Source organism: Cyprinus carpio, chromosome B8 (genome assembly GCF_018340385.1).
Source record: "Cyprinus carpio isolate SPL01 chromosome B8, ASM1834038v1, whole genome shotgun sequence".
Classification (NCBI taxonomy): domain Eukaryota; kingdom Metazoa; phylum Chordata; class Actinopteri; order Cypriniformes; family Cyprinidae; genus Cyprinus; species Cyprinus carpio.
Genome location: NC_056604.1, coordinates 10762340 through 10784023, shown reverse-complemented (window position 1 = coordinate 10784023; position 21684 = coordinate 10762340). Strand labels below are relative to the sequence as shown.

The window sequence follows — 21684 nt, the reverse complement described above, 5'->3', positions numbered from 1 at the left end:
TGGTATTTTTGATTTAAAACAAATAACTGTTTATGTTTTACTTACAATTTTATTAATGTTTTGATTAATACTGGTTGGGTTCAATCCATCATAAATGGATTGTTATTAAAAATGTACTAACATTGGATTTACATTTTCTATATTTAAAGGTTATTATTATTATCCAGAACTTTATTTCCAAGTTATGATTTGTTGTTTCTGTTCTCTATACTCTTTTTAATAAATTTACATATTATTACACCTTGACCGTCTGAATTGGATTAAATTTTGCATCAATGTTCTTTGTACACTTTTCTTTTGCAAGTAGTGGGCAACTGAAAGACACATATAAATCAACCTAATAAATAAATATATAACAACAATTAGACAGAGAGACAGAGAGAGAGAGAGAGAGAGAGAGAGAGAGAGAGAGAGAGACTCATTCATTTAGCCAGATCAATTTGTAAAGGTTTTCCTTTATTTGCGTTTCATCTCTATTTTAATCATCAGCTGTCTTGGATTATTTCCAATACACAGTTTTTTTTTTTTTTGTTTTTTTTTTAAATCACAAACTGTTATCTATAAAATACTAAGACGAAACATTTACTTCATTCTAGCATACTGCATTGTATATATTTGGTGAACAGGAAAAGAAAGTACAATAAAAAAAAAAAATTATATACAGCACATATAAAATTAGCTTTGCATAACATTTGGGTGAAGACACAATGTTCTAAAACCTTTGCTTTGATCTTTATTTGGTGGACTAACACCCATTAAACTGTTTAATAGGCCCTTAAGTGCTACAGGATATCAACTGTTTCCAAAAAGAACATGCAATATGGAGCCTATAGTACATAAAGGTTTCTATTTGCATATATTGACCTTGAGCACACTCAATATCACTGATCCACCCACCTGCACAAATACAGCATACCGGAAGTTCATAAGACCTTTGACAGTATTTCATCAACACTCTGGCTAATGTATGCATGCATCTCTAAATACTATTATGAGTGTTTATTTGGCGTTTCAGAGACCCAGGGGCTTTATTGTGCAAAACACATTTAAAAATGTGATTGTACTAATCAGTTTTATAAAGCTGTGCTCAAAAACACAAAATAGAAAAAGTGAAACAGCACATTTAGATTGTATAAAGTATTATTTCTTAATTACCAAGTGATTCATACGGTTGCACAGACAGGCTGATTGTATTTAGGATGAAGGAAATACATGACATGTATTTAAAACTTGTGTAAATAAAAGATAACTTCAGAACGAGTTAAACTGCTCAGAATATCAATATACAGTAACACAAAAAAGGCAGAACAAAACTAATAAAATAGTAACAATGGTTACAAAGATGTAAAAGGCACTGATAATATTATGTATAAACATTTAGTTTTCCGAAAGTTTCACGTGGCTTGATGATGGCAGCTGGAATTCCTCTGTCATGTTTGTGTGGCCACCGAATACTGCATACCATTTCAAAAGAAACAAAGTGGAACCCATTCATATTTACACACCTCCTTCTACCTCTCTTAATCATTGGCAAGGCAAAGGATAAACCGTAACAGACAACAAAGAAATAACATAAAAATGTAACATTTAACTATTTACTCCACAGTTTAGCTCTGAACCACACATGAATGAATGAGATGTATGTGTAGAACATTCATGTTACCAATTGCAAAAAAAAATACCTCCAATTCATTTAAGAAACATTACAAAAAAAAAAAAGAGAACACATGAAAGCTGACCCATTATATAAAAAGATTAAATTATCAGTTAAAAGCATAGCTCACCAATAAACTCTGATGTACTTTCAAACCTGTATGACTTTCTTCTGTGGAGCACAAAAGATGATATTTTAAAGAATGTTTTTCAATGAAAGTCAGTGAAGTTCAAACCAACCTTAAACCATTTGATTTCGTTGTATGGACAAAAAAAAAAAAAAAAAGACATTTGAAAAAAAATCTCCTTTTGCGTTCCACAGCAGAAAGTAAGTTATTCAGGATTGAAAAAACAGAAGAGTGAGTAAATGATGACAATATTATTTTTCGTGTGAACTATCCCTTTAAGGTTGGTACCAACTAAGCATATCTGGTTTTTAACATCAACAAAAATGATCAAAAAAGACAGCAGATTAAATAAGAAAATTTCCTTCAAATTGTAAAATGTTTGACTAAATCTTGAAATAAATTTCCCCAAATTGGGGACAGTAACCACAATCGAGACTGCTTAAGTTAGGCACTGTGATTGTCCATTGGTAACAGTGACCTAGATCGTAGATGGCTGTTAACAGGATTCCCGAGTTGTTAAAGCTGTTTTTCACTTTTCTGTTTAGTCTGGTGTGTGAATGGGAATTTACAATACGCAAACTTCAAAGTCAACATGCAGAGCGTAATAAAGACTGGAGAAAAATATAGAAATGATAAATGGCCACTCCTCTGGCAGCTGAAGTGAGAGACAAACAAAACAGCCGTGCAATTAAACTATTCAAGTTCCTACGCATACACGCTGCTTCGCTGTGACTGCTGCGACTGCGACGGCTGCGCAGCCTGTGACGGGGGCTGCAGCTGGGCTTGTTCAGGAATGTGTGTGTGGCAGGAAGGAGGCAGTGTGTGGGGTGTCCTAGAGGGGTTGGACTTGTTGTGACATCGGACCAGTCTGAGTTGGAGTGGGGCGATGAAGAGGACCAGGGGTCGGGTGATTCAGGCGAAGGAGTGAGGTAGGGGTGTTCACTGGGATTGCGTGCGGGATGACCGGGGGTGGTTCCCTCAGAGCCGGCGTTGGGGTAGCTGTGTTGGGAAGGTGGCGTTGGATATTTATCCACAGGGCTCTTGCGTGGCTGATAGGAAGCTACTTGTTGTGCTTGGCTCTCAGGCAGCCCGTGAGGGAGTGTGTGGTTGTGACCATGGGGGTGCGTAAGGGTGTGCGACAGGCCGTGCTGCATTCCCACGTTTGGCATGGGGTACATCATACTCTGGTTACAGTGCAGGTGCTGACTTTGTGCCTGATTTTGCCCCTGTGCCTGCATCTGCCCCTGTTGCGCCTGCTTGAGGAGGCTCTGCCCGTTGCCTGCTGACATCATTTGGAAGGTGACAATGGGTGGCAGCTGTTCACGGCTCATGGTGACATTCATCGGGGTGAGCATGCCTGGGCTGTGGTGCTGCTGCATGCTGGTGTGGCCCGCATTCATCTGTTGGGGTTGCATGAGGCCAAACATGTGGCCATTGTAGCTGTGTTTGGCCAAACTCACCCAGCTTTGCTGTTGGCTCAACATGTGACTCACAGGAGGCAGCATGGGCCTCACGGACGGGGTGCTGAGCAGAGGGGGAGAATTCGCCGTGCTGGTGGTGGCCACTGCCTCTCCGGCGTACGAGTGTGGAGACTCCAGGGAATCCACAGGTGACATGGTGACCGAGCTCTCTGAGAGGCCGCCAGCTGCTTTGGTAACATTTCCGCTGGCTCCTGCCACCGCCACAACATTTGGTCCCTCTCCTCCAGCTGGCTTCTTCCGCCTCTTCGTCTTCATTTCTTTTAGATCTTTGGCTGTCCCGGCTGCAACAGTGTTTGCTTTTCCTCCTGCTCTGCGATTCTTTTTGCCCTGTGGTCCTGGACGCATGCCGATCATGAATCCTGTGCCATTTGTCCCACAGACCATGGAGGAGTGTCCCCCACCATTGCCCACGTGGTTAGGCCCAGAATGTGGGCTGTGCACCAGGTTGTACTGGTCCAACAGACGCACAATGTCATGATGCATTCGCTCTTGTGCAGTATCACGAGGCAGGCGGTCTAGGTGGTCGGTGATATCACGATTTGAATAATGATCTAGGAGAACTTGGGCCGCTTCAAAGCTGCCCTCCCTGGCAGCCAGGAACAAGGGGGTCTCCTCCTACATCACAGAACAAACAAAACTGAAGTGTTTGCTGACACACAAAACATCTGTGTACTCGAAAAGTGATTAAACATGCAGATAAACAAATAGACATGAACGAGTACCTTGTTGTCCTGCATGTCTCGATTGGCTCCATTCTTGAGTAGCACTAGAGTGGCGTCTACATTATTAACTGCAGCGGCCCAGTGCAAAGCTGACTTGCCTGAGAATAAGATGAGAGCGATGAGATTAAACCATTTTATGTCTAGATTTATTTCTTTCCATTTATCAACAAAGTTCTTTACTATGATGTATGTTCATACGGGCTTTCATCTTACCATGGTCATCCACAGCATTGACATCTGCATGGCAGTGCACCAGTTCCTCCACCATGCCCTCCACGGCCAGTCTGGCTGCTAGGATGAGTGGTGTGGTGCCGTCATTCATACGGGCATCAAGATCCGTGGCACGGTTACGGATGAGTATCTGGAGTTCAAAAACACAATTATGATTGGTATGTGCACGCTCAGAAAAAGAAATGAAAAATATACTATCTGCAAACTACAGTTTGTGTGTATGTGTCTATGTGTATATATATATATATATATATATATATATAAATACATGAACATTTTTCCACAGTGCAATATATATATATATATATATATATATAAAAATACATGAACATTTTTCCACAGTGCATGAGAACTGCCCACAGAAGAGATCTTCAGGAAATAACCAGAAGTTCCGATCAAAAACTAACAAAATGGGACCTAGATCAGCTAAAAATTATTTACAAAACAAAAACAATTACATGACAATTTAAAAAAAAAAAACTTGGAGAATAACAATATATTATGATATACACATTTTAATGCAAAAGTGAAAAATACTGAAAAGTATAATTTCCAAAGTGAAACTAGACTGATCACAAATTATATTGTCCCCCAAATATATAAATAATTAAGTATATAATTACTGTTATAAATAATGTTAAAATAAATACTGTCTTGTTTTTTCTATTATATCTAAAAATAAGAAAAATATTTGTATAAAGATTTACCATTAAAGAGCATGAAGATCATTATTTAAGAGCACTTTCTAGGTAATTATTATTATTATATATTTTTAATATTTTAGAGCTGTTGTATAGGTCGATTATATGTTTTTTACTATAGATATTTGCATGACTTATTTAATCATTTCCTTGAGTTTTCAAGGCATGGATGTCACAAGTTTAAATTTCATTGATAATTTCCATGACTCTGGGAAACCTGTAATTCATGATGAAGTTAGCCTTAGCAGGCATATGAGTACAAGCACATTCCCTCACCTGAAAGACTCCTTGGGCATCTGCCGCCACGGCCGCATGTAGAGGGGTGCGGCCCATGTTATCATGAGCATTGGCATCAGCACCAGCATCCAGCAGTCTCTTGGCGGCATCAGCTCGGGCGTATCGTGCAGCGAGGTGAAGGGCAGTCTCCCCGGTGCGATCTGTCTGGGCATTGAGCGATGCACCCTGTCCAATTAAGTCAGTTATGACGTTTGTGCCAGGCTCGTCAGCGCCACTTTCCTCCTCCTCATCTCCCAGCATGCTGCCACAATCGGGGCTGCTGCCACTTCGTAGAGATGCCAGCATGAGAGGAGTGAAACCATCTATGAGCATGAAAAAGAATACGGAGTAAGTAAAACTTTTTAAAAAGAAAACAAAAGATTGAAAACCTTCTTTCCTCATCTACTCAGATTGTTAGTAAGAAAGAGTCTCAGTCTGTTAACCTGGTCCTTTAACATTGACATCCAGGCTGTCCATGTCTATGTCCGCCTGAGGGGGAGTGAGTGTAATGTCCGCAGCTTTGTGGTGCTGCAGGGTCCACTCTCTCCTGTCCACTCCTCCATCCACTCCGACAGGAAGCAATGGCTTATCCTCCATCTGTGAGGTTGGATGGATCCATTCAGATTGATCATAAACAAAGGGATCTGTTACGGTCATCTTCAGGGCTGTGGAGGTACCGTCTCTTACCCTTGGCTTTTTAGACAGATGATCCTCCTCTGACCAATGATGGGTAGAACTGCCATCCATCAGCCCTCCATCCTGTGGTTTCTGCATGCTCCTGAAAGAAAGTAGAGGATAGAAAAAAGCGTTGACTTAAGATGCCACCTGAAATCAACAGGTTTACAGAAGAAAGAAAGAAAAAAGATTTAGGCTGTTGTTGCTTTTAAAGCATCATATATTCATTTTATCACATAAGTGCTAAAAACAAAAGAGATATGAAATTGCCAAATCAGACATTTTAAATAATAGCAGAGGTGTATAATGTGTTAAATATATACTACATAATATATCAGTTTAAAGCACACTGTCACATTATTTCTACTTATTAATCAGGAATATCCTGTGGCAACATGAAGGCAGCAAATATCTTGAGATCATTGTGGAGTTCAGGCGCACACTTACTTCATGCCAAAATCATCCTGTCCCACTGGCTCCCTCCGCTTGCTGTCTTTCTTTGCCAGGAAGCCATCAGGAAGCCATAAAGTCCCATGCTTGCGTTTACGCTTGGCAGCCAACACACCCAGCACCAAAATCAGCAGGATGATAGCAGCAGCCACAGCAACCAGGTACAGGAGAGGAGGCATGTGGGGTCCTGGACCTTTATCGCCTGAGGTGGAAGAGGATGGTTAACAAAGTTTATAAAGAGAGAACAACACAGTGAAAACCACAATTCATTTTTGCTAGGACCCTGTTTTACTAGGTCACTTACTGTCCACAGAGTAGACGGGGTAGGGCAGCTCTGATGTCAGGTACTCAGCAGCTATGAATGCTGCAGCCTGGTCTGCACTGGAGATGCATTCGTCCAAGTGCTGAGAACACTGTCGATTGTCAATCTCCAGGTGAACCTTCGATCTAAACCAAGGAGACATCCAAAACCATGTTAATTTATACAAACACAACAACATGAAGGTAAACAACAAAATGATCATTTCTGGGTGAGGAACATACCCAATAACCTCCCTCTCCAGCTCTCGTTTTCCACGTTGTTTCATAGTGGCAATATTGTCTTGAATTTCATCTTCCTCATTTCCATAGTATGGGTACACCATAGGTCTCTTATGCTCATCCAGCTTAATTCTCAGGTTGGTGTGCAGCAGTGTCCCCAAAGAGCGCAGGAAACCCTTAAGGTCACCCAAAAGCTCCTCGGGCTGCAGCAGCACCACGATCACCAGTGTACCATCAGCCAGCTTGGGTGGAGTATCTGTGGCACAGTCCAGACCATCCCAGCCACATGCTTCTGTGTTGCAGCCCTGGTTACAATGACCATTGGCGTAATGATCTGCACAGTATTTTTCATATCTAAGGAGAAATTAGGTTAAGAAATATTTATTATTATATATCATATGGAAATATTAATGAAATATATATATATATATGGGGCCTGTAAGATTTATTTTTGTTTTTGACCACAGTCAACATTCACCAATAAATTATTTGATCAAAAATACAGTAAAAACTGTAACATCTACATCTAAATGTTTTCATGCATTATCTTTGCAAGTTTCTCAAAGAAGAGCAGTAATCCTCTAGAGTGTGAGAAATACACTGGGACACATACTTGCAAGTGCTCGGGCCCGTCGATGAACCTTTCTGGCATTCAAAGCTGTCAAAAAGGCAGCCTGCATTGTCGCACTCTGGGTCACAGCGGCCATTATGGAATAACTCCCAGCAGGGTACGGAGGCTGTGCAGTTCTTCCAGGGCTTGTCCCAGTGCAGTGTACAGTCACCTCCATCCCACTCACATTCTGGGGTCCTACATTGTGGGTCACACACTTTGTCTCCTGCCCGCTGTTCGCACTCCGAATATGGGCAGGAAGGTTTATATACTTGACAGGTTGGCCCACTGAAGCCGGGTGGACACTGGCAGCTGAACTTGTTAGAATTATCTGGCATACATTTGCCACCGTTTTGACACATGCAGCGGTTTGTGATGCTCTCGCAGTGCGGTCCGGTAAAACCCATTGGGCAGCGGCACTGTGGGCGACCCTTTATCTCCACGCACTGTCCACCATTTTGACAACGCAAACTGGCACAGGAGAATATCTCAAAATCACCACAGTTGAAGCCAGTGTAACCCTGAAAGATTCACACAGAGGCTGTTAGACCCCAAAAATAAAGCAAATCATGGTGCTACCTTACAACGAAATGACTGGGGGCAAGTAAGACAGCAGCAGTGAGTGAAAGAAGAGTCAAAGACAAGTTAAGAGGGAATCAGACTTTCACTTCATACCTGATTTATGCAGCTTCAGTCTTTAGTGCAAGCATGAGAATAAGGAGAGAAACAAGCAGCCTTGAGAAAAGCAAACATTTTCACTCAAAGCAAAACAGAATAAAGCAAAGCTAATGCAGCCATTAAAGGTTGTAAAAGAAATGTTGGAAAGCACAGCAAGAGACATATTAGTCATTTAAATACCCTCTTCTCAGAGGGCAGTTAGTAAATATTCAATAAAGGCTTTAAACAGGGAATGCTACACAGTACAGCAAAAATGTAATTGCTTGCACATGCACACATACACACTAGCATTCAAAAGTTTGGGGTCAGTGAGATTTCCATTTAAAACATAAATGCTGTTTTTGTTTTTGATTCATCAAAGAATCCTTCAAATTAAACAGTGTAACTGTTTTCAACAGTGATAATAAGAAATGCTTCTTGAACATGAAATCAGCATATTAGAATGATTTCTCAGGGATATTGTGACACTGAAAATTGCTGAAAATTTTGCTTTGCATTCACAAGAATAAATTACATTTAAAAAATATTAAAATAACTTTGTTTAATGTTAATTTTACTGGTTTTACTGTATGTTTGATCGAATAAGAGATTTAAAAAGCTTAAAAAAAAACAACCCAACTTTTGAATGGTTGCATACACACATATAACTACTAACTCTGCACTTACAGGTTGGCAGGTACAGGTGTATCCATGTAATAAACTTGTGTTCATGGCACATCTACCGTTGTTGTGGCATGGCTTGGACTGGCACAGATCCACCATTAACTCACAATGTTGCCCTACAGGAGGACGGAGAGCACAAAAGTGTGTAACAAAGAAAATAGTTCATTTGAACCACTTTAAAACAGTAAGTATAATAATCTATGATTCCAAAATAAGACCTCACCAGTATAACCGAGGCGACAGCGGCACTGATAGTTATTGGTGAGCGGCACACAGTCAATGGTGCCAGATGGATGGCAAGGTCCAGAAAGACACTCGTTCACATCTCCCTCACAATGCTCTCCAGTGAAACCAGGAGGGCAGGAGCAAGTGTACCGCCCCACACCATCCACACACTGGCCGCCATTCTTACAGCGTGCGCCGAACTCTGGGGCGCATTCATTCACGTTCACCTCACACTGCAAACCTGCACAACAGAGAAGATGTGGTAAGGGGACATTTACATATCAGTGTAACATCTGAACATTAAACATACTGCATTAAGAATCATTCATACCTTTGGTGCCAGGAGGACATGCACAGGAGAAGCGGTTGATCAAATCAATACAGGTACCTCCATTGCGACAGGGATTCGACTGGCACTCGTCAACATCATATTCACAGTTCACGCCCTGATAACCTGCTTTACACTAATAGAGAAAGTGAGAGGTTTAGATAATAAAAGATAAACAGATTGCTCTATTGTATATTATTTCTATATACACTACTGTTTAAAAGATTAATGTAATTTATTCCTGTGATGGCACAGCTCAATTTTCATCATCCATTACTCTAGTCTTCAGTGTCACATGATTCTTCAGAAATCATTCTAATATGGCCATTTGGTGCTCAAGAAACATTTCTTATTAATAATTTTATTAATATTGAAAACTGCTGCTTAATATTTTTGTGAAAACTGTAATAGATTTTTTTCCCCCAAGATTCTTTGAATAGACGTTTAAAAGAACTTGTCACATAAAATATAAATGTCTTTATAATGTCACTGTATTTACCCCAAACTTTTGAACAGGGGTGTGGATCAATGTTAGTAAGTGAGATTGGTTTACCTTGCAGTCATATCCACTCTGATAGTCCACACAGGTACCTCCATTTCTACAGGGGCTGGAATGACATTCATCCACATCGATCTCACAGTAACTGCCCATATAACCTATCTGACACATACACTGGTGTGTGTTGTCTTTGTCGATACACCGCCCCGCGTGCTCACACACCATGTCCACCGCCACACCTGCAGCATATCAGAAGCAACATTAAGAATTCAACCAAACCTGCAACTTAATCTCCATTCCATTTTGCTGCATTTCAAAACAGTTACAGTGAAATTAGTCACTCTGTCTAATCTCTCACCCTTGTCTTTTGCAACAGTCTGACAGGACTTATTAGGGATGTCACAGTACAGGCCTGTCCAGCCATGCTGACAGCTGCATCTCCAATCCATCTCCTTCTGGATGCATGTGCCTCCATTCTGACACATATTCTGACTGCACATGTTCACCATTGACTGCAGAATGAAATTAACTACACTTTATTCTCTTTCCTACTGAAAACCAAATTTCAACACAGGACAAGAATCATTTAATTATTCCAACTGCGTATCTAGTATGTATTTACTGAGATGAAGGATATTTCATGTTTTAATGGCAGTTAATTAGCAGACAGTCCAACATGTAGTCATTGAGCAACATCAGACCATGTGGGTTTGCAATCTAAAACTGAATGGACAGTTTTTACCTCGCAGGTTTTTCCGTTATACATCAGTGGGCAGGTGCAGTGGAAAGTCCCCAGGCCGTCTATGCAGGTGCCGCCATTTTTACAGGGATGAGAGTCACACTCATTCAGTTCATACTGGCAGAACTGACCCGAAAAGCCATGCCGACAGCGGCAGGTGAAACGGTTAATTCCATCCACACACGTTCCATTGTTGAGACAAGAGCTATGGAGTAAAAGAGAGAGAAAAAAAATTGATACGCATGTATATGATACAATGAAATAAAAGAATACCTGGATAATTTATATGGAAATCGTACGTCTCAGTGCAATCTGGGACATCACGTTCACAGTTGATGCCGTCATAGCCAGGCGGGCACTGGCATGTATAGCTGTTCACATAATCAGTGCAGCGACCTCCATTCCAGCAGGGATTGCTAGCGCACTCGTCCACTTCCTCCTCACAGCGCTCACCATAGAAACCAGCTCTGCACTCGCACAAGTACCGGCCCACTTTATCGAAACACGTACCCCCATTACGACATGGATCTGGAGAAGAGAGCAAAAACTTTAATGGGTTTTTCAAGCTGGGGTCCAAAGACCCCTAGTAGGCCACAAATGAGTTAACATGAAAAAGATTTTACAAAATAAATCTCTAAATAATGTGCATATAGATGTATATAGATATATTCCTTGGGATGTTAAACTTATTTTATTTGGTCATTTAGTTGATCTCTGATCACTAGGCTACACTACTCTCTTTCAAACAAACAAACAAGGATGCATTTAATGTCTGTCACTCATCCACAACATGTGAATGAATCTGTGTAGTAATGACACATACTGGAGCTACAGTCATCGATGTTAGTCTGGCAGTTGACCCCACTGTATCCAGGCTGACACTCGCATCGGTAGCTCCCCACTGTGTTCCGACAATGACCTCCATTCTGACACGGATTTTTCTTGCATTCGTCTACATCCTCAGTGCACTGGGCTCCTACACATATGTATCAGACAGACACTCTTGAAATGTTTTGGATGGATTTTCATGAATTAAATCTACAACTGGGAATATTATGTGATCGTGATCAAAGTAAAGGTGTTATATGTGGTTGTCTCAACATCAAATATACTTGAGGAATGCAAACACACCCACAAACAAACTCAAAGCACTTACCTTCCCATCCACTGTGGCACAGGCAGGTGTAGCTGGTGTAATCCAGGGATGGCTGACAAACCCCTCGTCTCTGACAGGGCTGAGAATCACAGGGGACTAACTTATCCTCACAGTGTCTCCCTGAGAACCAAGCAAAAAATAAAATTAATTAAAAAATATATAACATTTTAATATGAATAAAAAAATGTATTAGTAATTAGGGCAATACACATATAGAGTGACAGGACAAAATCAATGAGATAGTGCCATACTCTTTCTCTTAATCAGCAGTGTTCTATTTGCATACATTCATTATTTAAAACATTTGTTTACAGGAGATGCAAGTTATTATTTTCTACTTTTCACATTGCATTATTTAATGTAATAGCCTATTATTTTACAAGAGAACAAGTTATTTTCTACTTTTCACATGACAATATTTAAAATGTATTTTGTTTGCGAGATATGCTGGATATTTTCTATTTTTGACATGGCAATATTCATTTATTTTGTTTGCATAAAAATGAAAGTTATATTCTGTTTCTTTTTTTAGGAAACATGCTTTTTACAATTAAACTGAAATGTGACATAAGACATCAGAGTTCTAAGATTTCAGAAATAAGATTTGGGGAAGTCGTGGCCTAATAGTTACAGAGTTTGACTCCTAACCCTAAGGTTGTGGGTTCGAGTCTCGGGCCGGCAATACCACGACTTAGATGCCCTTGAGCAAGGCACCGAACCCCCAACTGCTCCCCGGGTGCCGCAGCATAAATGACTGCCCACTGCTCCGGGTGTGTGTTCATGGTGTGTGTGTGTGTGTGTGTGTGTGTGTTCACTGCTGTGTGTGTGCACTTGGATGGGTTAAAATGCAGAGCACAAATTCTGAGTATGGGTCACCATACTTGGCTGTATGTCACGTCACTTTCACTTTGACTTTTTAGATATAGTTATATATTTCCTTCAATTATATAAAAAACAAATAAAAACTGAAAAATTTTTTTAATTTAAAATGCAGGTTTGGCATCATAGGAATAAATTACATTTTAAAACTGAAAAAATATTTAATATTGCACAATATTATTGTTTTTACTGTCTTTCAGACCCATTAAAATATCTTACAACGCCAAACTTTTGAACAGTAGTGTAAATAATTATAATCTTATTATTACATGTTGGGACTGAAATATTTTAATTAAACATATAAAGTGTGACAACAAAAGTGCCTATTCTGTAATTGAAATCCTTGTAAAACTGTGCACTGTAAATGTGTGTCACCTGTGTAAGGCAGAGTGCAGTGGCAGATGTAGCTGTTGACTCTATCCACACAGGTTCCCTGATTCATGCAAGGGTTTGACTCGCATTCATTAATATTTATCTCACAGTTCAAACCTGAAAGAGAAAAAAGGGCAAATCAGGAGTTGGGAATGGAATTGAACATCATTATTACTTTGTTTAGAAAGGCTAATGGATTACACGCCTTTACCTGAAAATCCACGGGCACACACGCAGGTGTAGCCATTGAGACGGTCATTACAGGTTCCACCGTTCTGGCACGGGTTGATCTGACACTCGTTCTTCTCTCTCTCACAGTTCTTTCCCTCCCAGCCTGGCTTACATGAGCAAAGATACCTACATAGACAGAAGATGAGACTAGTTGACATGAAAGAGATAACTGGCCATAGATGGTTTACACTAAGGCAAGTAAAATGACCTCTTACAGCAATGCTACAAATGCAACATGTATTTGCCATGTTAATCAATTTTACAGTTCTTATATAGAATTAAATAATGCTTATTGATCTCTATACAGATTATAACAGAACATGGAAGTAGGTTGTGCTACTAATAATCAGTATCGGCCACTTTGACAGGAAGATAAAAGCTGTTCCTACCCGTTCTGCTTTTCAATACACTCTCCATGCAGGCAGGGCATGGGGCTGCAATGGTCTGCACCTGAGTGACACAGAGGACTGTGAGTCCCAACTGGACACAAACACTGAAACCCGTTCACTTTGTCCACACACGTCCCTCCGCTCAGACACGGGTTCGAACTGCACTCATTTATCTCCTCGTTGCATCGCTCCCCTGAGAAGAAAAAGTGTGGTTAATGAATAAGACTGATTGAATGCTTTATAAAAGCAGTGCATTGATATAACTGAAGTGATGCATTTTGTTGGTTTATGTATGTGCATGTGCATGAACAAACCTGTGTATCCAGGTTTGCACAAACATTTGTATTCATTAATTCCATCCTCACAGGTCCCGTGCTGGCAGGGATTACTGGCACAGTCATCATGGTTAATCTCACAGTTCACACCTATAACAAAGACAAATGACAAAATAGTCAATGGAGGGTCAAGCAGATGAAATAAAACTGATCTAATTTATACAGAAGCCTTTGAAAGGTCCCTAAAGAAGTCTGAGTAATGATAGATTATATCTGTGTGTGTGTGTGTAGTAAGCTGAAGTGTCCAGCAGGGGAGTGCAGCGAGCTTTGTTTTGTTTGTTGTACAGTGTAACTGAGAAAATCAGGATTTGTCTTACTCTTTTCGAACAACAGAGTCTGATGCACTTTGTATACATACTCTTACACTTACAGTTAAAGTTCACATATCACATACTTCACATAAAGATTAGCAAATAAAAATAGAGATCATGCCCACATCTCAAATGTACTGTGACAAATCAGTCTAATTCTAAATGGTGGATAATAGTCATGATATACTAAATTAAGACCATCTTGCTACAAGAATATTTGCTGTTATCATAATTAGACTTCATTAAATGCTTCAAAGGTGTGGTAAATGGCCTCTTAAAGAGCCTTTGAGATGTAAAGATCAAGTGCGAGACTCACCTGAAGTGCCTGGCTGGCAATTGCATTGGTACATGTTGACTAGGTCAACACAGCGTCCCCTGTTTTGGCAGGGGTCACTCTGGCACTCGCGTATCTGCTCGCTGCAGATGGGGCCCATGTAACCTGGGTGACACTCGCATGTGAAGGTAGCAATTCCGTCTATACAGTCGCCATGGTGACAGGGTTTGGGTTCACAGTCGTTAATGTTGTCCGTGCACAATGTCCCTGTGAAACCTACAGAGACCAGCATATAAAACAAGGGATTAGTACAAAAAGGTCAGTTCTCTGAGAACTTAGTTTAATTAGCCAATTAATATACAATAAGAAACTCTAAAAAATTCTCACTATGAAGAAACAGCGTTTGAGGTTGCAGTGAGGGATAGAAATTGTTCACCTTCAGCACATTCACACTCATAGCCGTTAGGACGGTCGAGACACTTGGCCCCGTTATGGCACGGCGTGCTGGCACACTCGTCAATGACTTGACACATTTCCCCAGAGAAACCTGTGGTCAAAAATACACAGATTCAGTATCATGACAATGAACACTATCTAACATAGCACATATTAAGGCTGTTCTACCATACAACTATTTGCAGCAATGAAATCACAGCACATTGTTCATTTTGACTGAGATTTGTTGATATTCGATGATATGAGCAACTGGTGGCCTTAACAAATTTGAGAAAACTTGCAATTCAAATCCAAATTAGGTGGACATCTTGTTTATACTAGTAATACACACTATTTGTAGTCAGATTTTTAAAAGCTATTGGACAGGTGATCTCAACAACCCATTTGAGGTCCTTTTATTTTATTATTTATATAAATAATAACTATAGTAATACACACTATCGATCAAATGGTTGGTGATGGTAATATTTGTAATGCTTTTGAAAGAATGTGCACACTTATGTTCACCAAGGCTGCATTTATTTGATAAAAAATACAGTAAATATAGTAATACTGTGAAATAACGTTTTTCTATTTTAATATATTTTAAAATGCAATTTATTCCTATGATGGCAAAGTTGAATTTTCAACAGTCAAATAGTTTTACTTCTTAAAGGGATACTCCATCCCAAAATGAAAAATGTTGTCAATCACTTACCCCCATGTCATTCCAAACCCGTAAAAGCTCCGTTTGCCACAAGGATGCGCTGTTTTATTTCAAATCAAAGCTAAATACACGTAGAAACAGTGCATTCTTGTGGCGCTTGTGACACAGAAGAGCATACAAAGCATACGGTGATATGGAGAGACACAGAGGAGACCACTGACAAAGTTATTATTGAAAAAAAATCGTTATTTTTGTGTTTTCTCGCTTACAAAAGTGTTCCCGTCGCTTCATAAAACCCAGATTGCATGTCTGATGGCAGACGGAGTATTCTGAAGACGACTTTCATACCTTTTATGGACCTTGACACTGTTATTTATTTGGCAGTCTATGGGACAGTCTCAAGCCTCCAGGTTTTCATCCAAAATATCTTAAATTGTGTTCCGAGGACAAACCGAGCTTTTACAGGTTTGGAACGACATGGGGTAAGTGATTAATGACAAAATTTTAATTTTGGGATGGAGTATCCCTTTAATACTTAGGAATGTAAATAACATTAAAAATATATTAAAATAATCCAAATGATTATCACATTATCTGATAAGCTAAAACAAACATGCAATCATGACAAACTGAAATCATATTATTTCTGTCAACTATTATTTTTATTGAAGAACATGCAGTTCTTGAAACTTCTGGAATCACAAAGTGAATCAATAATCAATAATTAACTATATCAATACTCCTAGTTTCTGTTAATAAAAAAACAGGCAGCTTTGTCATAATTACAGCAGAAATACCAGAGGATCCCATAAATCTTATATATGGGGCATTCAAATATTGTGCTGTAAAAAGTGGGCTATTCAAGTCAAAAAAAACTTTACTGCAGCAGTTATTGTACTCACCCTGAGGACACTCGCAGACAAACCGGCTGACCTGGTCTAGACATCTACCGTTATTGAGACAGGGCGAGCTGGCACACTCATTAATGTCAATCTCACAGTGCAATCCTTCAAAGCCTATGGTTGAAAACACACATACACAGTCACTAGATGAATATGAGGACATGGAGCCAAAACAGTGTCATCATGCTCCTCATTACAGTGTGTGTGTGTGAGTGTGTGTGTGTAAGTACCTGGCATACAGAAGCAGCTGTAATCTCCTATCTGGTCCAAGCAGGTGGCATCATTTTGGCAGGGGTTTGAGCCACATTCGTTGATGTCCTGCTCACAGCGTGGACCGGTGTAACCCGGAGCACAGTTACAGGTGAACGAGCCCTCTGTGTTCTTACAAGAACCACCATGCTCACACGGGTTTGGCCCTGAGGTGTCAAAAGAGAGGGTTAAAAAGTTTTAGGCAAGATATGAAATGCATAAAACTAGGGATGCACGATATTGGATTTTTGCCGATATCCGAAATGCTGATATTTTTCAACTATTTTGCCGATACGATACCAATATATTTCCTTTTGTTTGGAAACAACACCAAGTCTCTCCTATGCAGAAATTATAAGCAAATAATCTTTAATTTTGGCTAGTTTTTAGCAAGAACTTATTTGTTAGAATTAAATAAACAATAATGAAGGTTTTTTGACTGTACATTGAAGCTTTGAAAAAACTATAAATAAACTATATAGAATTTCCCCCCCCAAGAAAGATGCAGCGTCAGCCATATCATTTTATTTTAAGATTTAACATTTGTAGATGGTCTAAAGCAGAGTCGTAAAAATTCTGAAAATCTTTTAGCACTTATGATTTGTTTAAAAAATAAAACATATTACACATTAGGGCTGCAGCTATTGATTATTTTAGTAATTGAGTATTCTACCAATTATTCCATCGATTAATCAAGTAATCGGATAAGCAGTCATTTTTCTTTGTTAAAAAGCAATACTACATATACAAGAGAAAATAAGATAGGTCTCTTAAAATAAACAACTAATTTGTTTCCTTTTTAGAAAAATGAACATTTTTATTACTGAAATTGCATACATTAACAACCGTGAAAACTAAACCCATTTAATGCATTTAACTGCCGAACTACATTCAAAATGGCAAATAAAAATATATCAATAAAAAATAAATAAGAATAAAAATACAAAAATCAATTTCACATTACTTTAAAAAAGACAATCAGTACAAACTAAAACTAAAGCATAAATCAAAATTATAGTAATAAAAATAATAATAATAATAATAATAATAATAATAATAATAATAACTAAACATTGCATTTATGTCATGCAACTTGACTTGGAAGGCTTTGTGGCTTTTGTAAGAAGCAAAAATCAGTGGACAGGAAGGTAACTTGGAACAAGAACAAGAGTCCATACACAATGCGTTTCTAAACATATTTTTCTGCAACATGAAATAAGAGTTATTTGGAGAATAAAGCCTCTGAAATTAATCTTTTCCAATAAGTTTAAATTTATTTTATAGGCAGTTTTACCTTTATAAAGCCTTTTTTTCTAAAAGTGTGCATCATTGTTTGAGTCAGATTCTTACATTTAATCAGTCAATTAGAATAATAAGACATTTGGGCTGTTACCAAACAAATTATATCAGTATTAACAAAATTCATCTTTGCAATGCAGAGGAAACACAGAAGCCGCATCTGAAGAGGCATTCAGAGTACACACTATTTAAACAATATCAAATACACATCAAAGCAACAAAAATGCATTTAAAAATCAATAAAAAAAGCATGAATAATATTTTGTTATTTTAAACATAAAACACTGAATACTGATATTTACAATGATTTAAAAAATGAAAAGATACTTTGAATGTGAAATTAAAACCGCCAGTAGGTGGCAGCAAGTCACTGTTAATAAGTGATTCATTGCGAATGAACCAAATCATTTAAGATGCTCAAAGACGCAAAACAGCATTGTGTCTGTGTTTTGGAATTAGCACTATAGACAATATGGAGTCTAAAATGTAAGTCTCTTAATATTAACTTTGTTTATAGAACTGTTGCATATAATCAGTATCACATTTGTAATCATGCTGATATTTAGCGGTGAAAACTGACACTGATATTGTGATATTGACTAATTTTCTTTCTGTGGTATTACTATGCATAACTATGGGGAGTGTGTGTGTGTGTGTGTGTGTGTGTGTGTGTGTGTGTGTGTGTGTGTGTGTGTCACAGAGAGAGAAAGAAACAATCAACATGAATGGCACTTAGTCTTTCACAAAACATAGTTAACTTAGGGACATTATAAGTAGCAATCATATTGATTTACGGTCTAAAATATCCCTGGGTCCCACTGTGCATACTATCCACCCTGTCCAAACTAAAAATCACTTAAAACTACTAATATCAAACACAACATACATTTAAAAGTTTGCACATTGGGACGCAGGCTGTGGTTGTGCGTTACTAATAATGGTCCATGGGGATACACAGTGTTCTGTGTGTAGTTACAGTAAATGGACTAAACAAAGCCAAATTATTTTTGTATTCAAATTATTTGAGTTACTTGTGGAATCGTTTCAGCCCTATTACACATTAATGAATAAATCAGTATATATATAAAATTTGTAAATTAACAAATGTCATGTTTGTGATTTTGTTTCATGTAAGCTATAGCTTCTGACCTTTAAAGTCTATATGAACCGGAAGTTGCTGCCGACTTTATTTCAGTGTAGTGACGTATTTCCAGCTGAAACGGAATACTGAATAGAGGGCATGGTTTTATTTTTGCGCTCCTCCTCACTGTCGCTCTCTCATAGCAACCTAATGGTTGGAGGGACGTGTTTAAGGAATATTCTGCCCAAGCCGTCAAATTGACGTCATCAGAGAAGGAATGCCATTCCAGAGCGGAAGCAAATATTCAGATTTTGATTAAAGATTACACAGATTAATTGTTCATATCAAGACTTGCAATGTGCGCTAATAAAGTAAATAAAGTCAATTTTGATTTCATTCGGATCAAAACATACTTTATATATTATTTTATGACATCAATTACTGCTTTATTTAATCAGAAACACAGTCTAAATGTTATTTGTGTAGCCTATTATACTTTTAATTTAAATAGAAGTAGGCCAACAGGGCCCCCGACAGATTAAATCTCCTTAGAAAAGGGGTGTTAGGACCTGGGGGAGGCTGTCACTGTTGCCCAAATGTGTCATTCAGTACATGCTTTCACAGATTAAATGCAGCATCCAAAACAGTCAATCAATTTATCATTCAGACAAAACTATGCTTCAAGAATGAGCTACACTGCTGTCATGATCTAATCACTAGCACACCAAGAGCACATTTGAGTTAACGTATATTCCTCTTAACGGCAAGACATATTGGCATAATTTTTCATATCGGGCCAATGCCGATATTTACATTTAAAGATATAATCATCTGATTTTGATATCAGTCCGATAATATCGTGCATCCCTACATAAAACACTGTAGAGACACATAGATAAACACAGACAGACAAAAGTCCTGAAAACTGTCTCACCGATCACACACTCATCGATGTCCTCCGCACACGTGCTGCCCTTGTACCCTGAGGGGCAGTTACAGTTGAACTTGCCATTGATGGGGTTTGTGTAACATTGAGCTCCCATCTTGCAGGGGTTACTGGTGCAAGCATCATCAATGTGACACAGCAAACCTGAAAACAGAAAGAATCACTACTGTTACTACAACTGACCTGAGATGGTTTTATATTGTAGTATGAAAAAACATTATTTTAGAGATGCCTTATTTCACTGTAAAATCTTGTTGTCTATGTTGTTGAGATTTGAGTCATTTGAGCCAATGAATGAAGTGATCAAGTGTCCAAGAGTCATTTTTAGGCCTTGTGGTTGTTTTTACTCACCAGTCTTGCCGGGAGGGCAGCTGCAACTGAAGGAAGCCACGCGGTCGATGCAAGTGGAGCCGGCGGTGCAGGGCTCAGCTGCGCAGTCATCAATGTTTTCAGAGCAGTCAGGGCCACTCCAGCCATTCACACATACACAGTTGTAGCCGTTGCGCGTGTTACTGCACGTGCCTCCGTTCAGACAGGCATTGGGCTGTAGTCTGCATTCATCCACGTCATCAGTGCAAAACTGACCTGCAAACAAAAGGGTCACAATTTCAAAATGACAATTTAAAAAGGAGGTTTAACAGAAGGTTTCTAGCACTGAGAAGTCTGCATTGAAAGGAACTGCAAAAAAAAGCCATTGAGCTTGTCTAATTTTACACTGAATCAGTGAATACACATAAATCAGTTTGACTGAATCATTAAAAATAAAAAAAAATTGTGAATCAAGGGTACATGATTTAACCCAAAAATCAAATAGTGATTATTTTGATATTTAATTTTCAGGCAGACATTCTTCAGTTTTTGGTAGCTCAAAATTAATTTAAGTAGCCCGAGAAAAAAAGAAAAGAAAAAAAACACACCAATATGATTAAAAACTTCAGTGATTGCTTTTTTTTTTATTCAAATCCCAAATCAAATAATTAAATAGTACAAATAAAACAAATCTCTTAATATAATGATCCAAACAAAGATGCTAAATGTTATTTAGATTGCAATTAGATTGTATAATTTCTAAATTTGAAGCAAAAACAGAATTGGTCTGATTTTAGCTTAGTAAATGAGATGCAAATGTCACTCTCTGACAGCAGGTGGCGCTTATGGAACTGCAAGTATAAAGTAGGCTGCTGCCACTTTAAGACCAAAATGCACAGATCCAATATGATGCACAGGAGATTTCTTTCACCACTGTTTACGTTCACTTAAGACATAACCGACTGTTTACAAGAATACTTCCAGAAACGGTTATTTTGAGATAATCTTGTGTGTATGTGTTCATTCAGAAGCAAGGATACACGAAGAGGACTCAATTCTGTGCACGTGCATTGTCTGAAACGCGGCTCTCTGTGAGCGCTTTGAACGAGTGCGTGCAGCTCCAAAAGCGCACGAATGGTTTAAAACACTTGAATGTTTAAATCGACAAGACTTAGAAACATGTGCAAACGATAAACTATGAGCCGTTTTATTCCTACGAGCTAGTGAGCAACACAAATTAAGGAAGGAAT

The 21684-nt window shown here is 38.7% G+C and overlaps 1 protein-coding gene across 2 annotated transcripts in view; it reads right to left on the bottom strand.

Moving 5' to 3' along the window:
- Positions 1 to 435: 435 nt before the first annotated feature.
- The window catches only part of LOC109094995 (neurogenic locus notch homolog protein 2-like), a 111147-nt gene continuing 89898 nt past the window's right edge, over positions 436 to 21684 (bottom strand). The window contains exons 2-30 of one of the 2 annotated variants that reach the window (XM_042728893.1): positions 20477 to 20710; positions 20114 to 20269; positions 16781 to 16966; positions 16551 to 16664; positions 14983 to 15093; positions 14589 to 14822; positions 13941 to 14051; positions 13627 to 13819; positions 13218 to 13363; positions 13010 to 13123; positions 11756 to 11875; positions 11423 to 11575; positions 10899 to 11127; positions 10603 to 10804; positions 10219 to 10372; positions 9915 to 10099; positions 9365 to 9497; positions 9032 to 9274; positions 8812 to 8924; positions 7471 to 7988; positions 6861 to 7211; positions 6622 to 6764; positions 6315 to 6519; positions 5880 to 5970; positions 5636 to 5789; positions 5193 to 5515; positions 4198 to 4345; positions 3985 to 4082; positions 436 to 3877 (exon numbers count right to left, since the gene is read on the bottom strand). In XM_042728893.1, the coding sequence (XP_042584827.1) occupies positions 2369 to 3877; positions 3985 to 4082; positions 4198 to 4345; positions 5193 to 5515; positions 5636 to 5789; positions 5880 to 5970; positions 6315 to 6519; positions 6622 to 6764; positions 6861 to 7211; positions 7471 to 7988; positions 8812 to 8924; positions 9032 to 9274; positions 9365 to 9497; positions 9915 to 10099; positions 10219 to 10372; positions 10603 to 10804; positions 10899 to 11127; positions 11423 to 11575; positions 11756 to 11875; positions 13010 to 13123; positions 13218 to 13363; positions 13627 to 13819; positions 13941 to 14051; positions 14589 to 14822; positions 14983 to 15093; positions 16551 to 16664; positions 16781 to 16966; positions 20114 to 20269; positions 20477 to 20710 (6671 nt within the window). In that variant the 3' untranslated portion in view covers positions 436 to 2368. The remainder of the gene's footprint in view (positions 3878 to 3984; positions 4083 to 4197; positions 4346 to 5192; positions 5516 to 5635; positions 5790 to 5879; positions 5971 to 6314; positions 6520 to 6621; positions 6765 to 6860; positions 7212 to 7470; positions 7989 to 8811; positions 8925 to 9031; positions 9275 to 9364; positions 9498 to 9914; positions 10100 to 10218; positions 10373 to 10602; positions 10805 to 10898; positions 11128 to 11422; positions 11576 to 11755; positions 11876 to 13009; positions 13124 to 13217; positions 13364 to 13626; positions 13820 to 13940; positions 14052 to 14588; positions 14823 to 14982; positions 15094 to 16550; positions 16665 to 16780; positions 16967 to 20113; positions 20270 to 20476; positions 20711 to 21684) is intronic. The other variant, XM_042728891.1, reaches the window with a different exon arrangement.